This window comes from Lactuca serriola, chromosome 7 (genome assembly GCF_051521515.1).
Source record: "Lactuca serriola cultivar US96UC23 chromosome 7, Lser_US96UC23_V15, whole genome shotgun sequence".
NCBI lineage: Eukaryota > Viridiplantae > Streptophyta > Magnoliopsida > Asterales > Asteraceae > Lactuca > Lactuca serriola.
Genome location: NC_136414.1, coordinates 75,643,585 through 75,647,420, shown reverse-complemented (window position 1 = coordinate 75,647,420; position 3,836 = coordinate 75,643,585). Strand labels below are relative to the sequence as shown.

The 3,836-nt window shown below is 33.6% G+C and overlaps 1 protein-coding gene across 1 annotated transcript; it reads left to right on the top strand.

Annotated features, from left to right (window-relative positions):
• Window positions 1-2,434: 2,434 nt before the first annotated feature.
• On the top strand, window positions 2,435-2,935 carry LOC145064123 (glutathione S-transferase T3-like). The gene has a single exon (XM_079011634.1). The coding sequence runs from the start codon at window positions 2,435-2,437 to the stop codon at window positions 2,933-2,935; it is 501 nt and encodes a 166-aa protein (XP_078867760.1).
• The last annotated feature ends 901 nt before the right edge of the window (window positions 2,936-3,836 follow it).

Below are 3,836 nucleotides of genomic sequence, written 5' to 3'. Positions count from 1 at the left end.
GGTAAGGCCCCAGTTAGTCCGGACTTCGGTCCGATGCAGGGGACAAGGTCCCAGTCAGTTTCCGGACTTCGGTCCGATGCAGGGGGCAAGGCCCCAGTTAGTCCGGACTTTGGTCCGATGCAGTGGGCAAGGCCCAGTATGTGCTTTATATGTTATTGTATGGTATGTGGTAGTTTGGGGGAGCTCACTAAGCTTCGTGCTTACGGTTTTCAGTTTTGGTTTCAGGTACTCAGTTTTTTTAAAAAGAGGAGCTCGGGAAGATTGCAGTGCACACACCATAGTCAGTTAGCCTGGGAATGTTTTACTCTGATAATGAGATTATGTTTTGAATTAATACTCGAAAACTATGCTATGACTTATGATACGGTTTTATAAATATGGTTTTAGTAATGTTTTCAAAGAAATTTTTAGTCGTGATTTTTGGGTCGTTACATCGAAGAGCATGATCTACTGGATTGTCATGTAGTTCATAGTTTCGTTGAATTTGATATTGAACTTCTTCGATAGGTCCTCAATTCACATGTATAGGAGGATCAACATCATCTGACCAACTACTAATTGCATTTCTTCATTTTCTACTATCATATTATGTAATATAGTGCATGCATACATTATATCCTTTATGTTTTTAAGTTGCCAAGTTCTTGTTGGACTTCGTATAGTTGCCCAACGAGATTGAAACACCAAATGCTCTCCCTACATCCTTTCTTGCAGCCTCTTGAATTTCTTTAAACTTGATCCTTTTTGGGTCAGCCGGATGTGGAAAACTTTTAACCATTGTAGCCCATTCAGGATATATACCATCTGCAAGATAGTATCCTTTTGTGTATATTCTTCCATTAATAGTAAAACTACATTCAGGAGCATAACCTTGTAATACATCATTGAATAACGGTGACTGGTTAAGTACATTAATGTCATTGTTAGACCGACAACCCCAAAATATGCATGCCATATCCAAAGGTCTTGTGATGCAACTGCTTCCAGCATAATTATTGGACAACCTTGATCACCTCGAGTATATTGACCTTGCCATGCAACATGGGCAATTTTTCCAAAGCCAATGCATGCAATCAATGCATGCAATCAATACTTCCAAGCATATCAGGAAACCCATGCTTTTCTATATGTTTTTGTACTAAATTTTGGATGTCATTAGCATTAGGTTTTCTCAAATAATGGCTTGAATAAAGCTCAATCACACATCAACAAAAGTTTTGTAGACATTCGATTGAAGTTGATTCACCAATTCGTATGTATTCATCAAAGAGGTCACTGGTTGTGCCATATGCCAACTGGCGTATGGCAGCAGTGCATTTTTGTAAAGGGGAAAGACCATTGTTTCCTAAAACATCTTTTCTTTGTTGAAAATAAATAGAATGGTTAGAGATACCGTTAACTATTTTAACAAATAGTTCTCGCCTCATTCAAAATCTTCGTCTAAACGTTTGAGTTGGGAAAGCAGGATGCTCATCGAAATAGTCGTTCCAAAGACGTTTATGTCATTCTTCATGATTTTTATCTATATATATTTGACTTTGCCCAGGACGTCTTGAACTTTCAGCATCTGACTATTCTGCTTCCAAGCATTTTAGCTCCTTATATAGTTGAAATATAGAATTACTTGTGAGATGGTTGATTATGAATTTAGAAGCAGAATCATCTAAGTATGATGATGACATCATATAAGAAAGAAATAAGAAATAGTTTGAATTGGTAGGTATGAGATAATAAAAAGGTTGTATTCTTTTATAGCAAAAATATAAAGTCAAATGAAATTCAAATTTTATTCAAATGAAATCCAAATTAAAGTAAAATGAATTCCAAATTATATTCGAATGAAACTGAAATTAAAGTAAAATGAAATTGAAATGAAATCCAAATTAAAGGTAAATGAAATTGAAATTGGAGTCAAATGAAATCCAAATTAAAGTTAAATGAAATGGAAATTGGAGTCAAATAAAATTGAAATTAAAGTGAAATGAAATCCAAATTAAAGTCAAATTAAAGTTAAAGTTAATTGAAATTCAAATTAAAGGCAAATGCATACAAGATGTTCAACTCTACAAATAAAGACGAACATATTATATTCTCATTCGCACCTACTAACCATCTGATACACCAATCATGAATCCAATTTACTATACACACTTGTTATCTTATAATGATCCCCAAAATCCAAACAATCATCCACAACATCCACACCCAAATCCAAACAATCATCTACAATATCCATAGCCAAGTCCAAAAAATTATCCACAATATCCATACCCAAATCCAAATAATCATTCACAACATTCATACCAAAATGCATATCTAGATTCTACCAGCCTGGATCCTGTCCATATTCCAGAAAATGAGCCAACACCAATAGAAACTCCTACCAACAAACGACAAAAAAATAAAAAAAACCTACCGAAGCAAAGAAGAAGAAATGTTGTTGGCAAAAGCTTGGCTACAAATTTCAGAAGATAACACTACTGGAAGCCAACAACGTGATAAAGAGTTCTGGCGACGAATTAGTGCATACTATGAAAAAAGCAACACGTCAAACGTTGCAAGAACTGAAGCCAACCTCAAAACGCATTGGCATTGCATGAACCCATTTGTAGTTGCATTTAATCAAATTTATATAGTGTTGAAAAGTCAACACCTCAGTGGATGGTCTGAGGATGATCTCAAAAGTGCAACTTTTGAGCATTATCATGCTAGATATGGTGCTGATTTTAGGCACGAACATATTTGGCATATCGTTAAAAATGAACAGAAATGGAAAGGTTCAAGCACTGCATCCGTGGCATCTATGTCTTCATCAAATACAAAATCTTTCATTAACCTGGATAATGATGAAGTTACAACTCGTCCAATTGGTTGGAATGCAGCAAAAAAAAGCAGCAAAAGGGAAAGCTACCAATTCCACTTCTTCATCTGGTAATAGGCCTGGTGAAATACTTGAAGAAAATAGAAAGACGTTTAAACGCTACCAAAACTCTTTGGATATGAAGAATGCATAGAAAGAAAGAAAAATGAAAATTAAAGAAGAAAACGTAACGAATAATGAAATTTCAATCATTTTCGTGGATCTCAGTACCATGTCGGAAGATGGACATGAAATTTGGAGATACCGTTGTGAAGAGATTAAAATATAATACAGTATGAAGTAAAATTTCTATTTTAGATATTGTACTTTTTATTTAGTATATTATTTGTAACTTTTAATTTCTAAATTGTAATCTTTAATTAATATTTAGTAATTGTAACTTTGAATTTCTAATTAATGTATTATTCTAGTTTTATTTATTAATATCAGTTATAAAAAAATTTAAATGATGATGTGGAAATCCATTGAACTCTTAAGAGTTTAATGGAGTGTAGAGTTTAATAGGTTAAATGGCATAGTTAGTAGAATGTTGATGTGGCAATCCATTGAACTCTTAAGAGTTCAATGCATTGGAGATGACCTTAGTAACAGTGACTAATACAAACCAAATTAAGATAAGGAACAACACCTCCCAACCAAATTTAACGAATTACTTTTTTTTATTAACATGTACGTATCTCTCTATCTACCACGAGACTCAAAACCTTAACCTATATACATATCGTTAAATCATATATAAGAAGACAACACCATTCATATAAGAAAGCAACGCCCGGACTTCATTAACAATCAATTTAATATACTATATATTATGACTAACAACACCAAGACACTGCCTTACAATTTATCTCAAAATTTACATTGTTTTTTAAACAATCGATGACGTTATCGATTTTTTGTAGATTTACTTTTAGTAAAGTAACTTCCTCATTTGCACATGCTTCGTTGGCATCGG

What these genes read in the sequence shown, in the direction of transcription:
- LOC145064123 (XM_079011634.1), top strand. Translation starts at nt 2,435, where the DNA reads ATGTTGTTGGCAAAAGCTTGGCTACAAATTTCAGAAGATAACACTACT.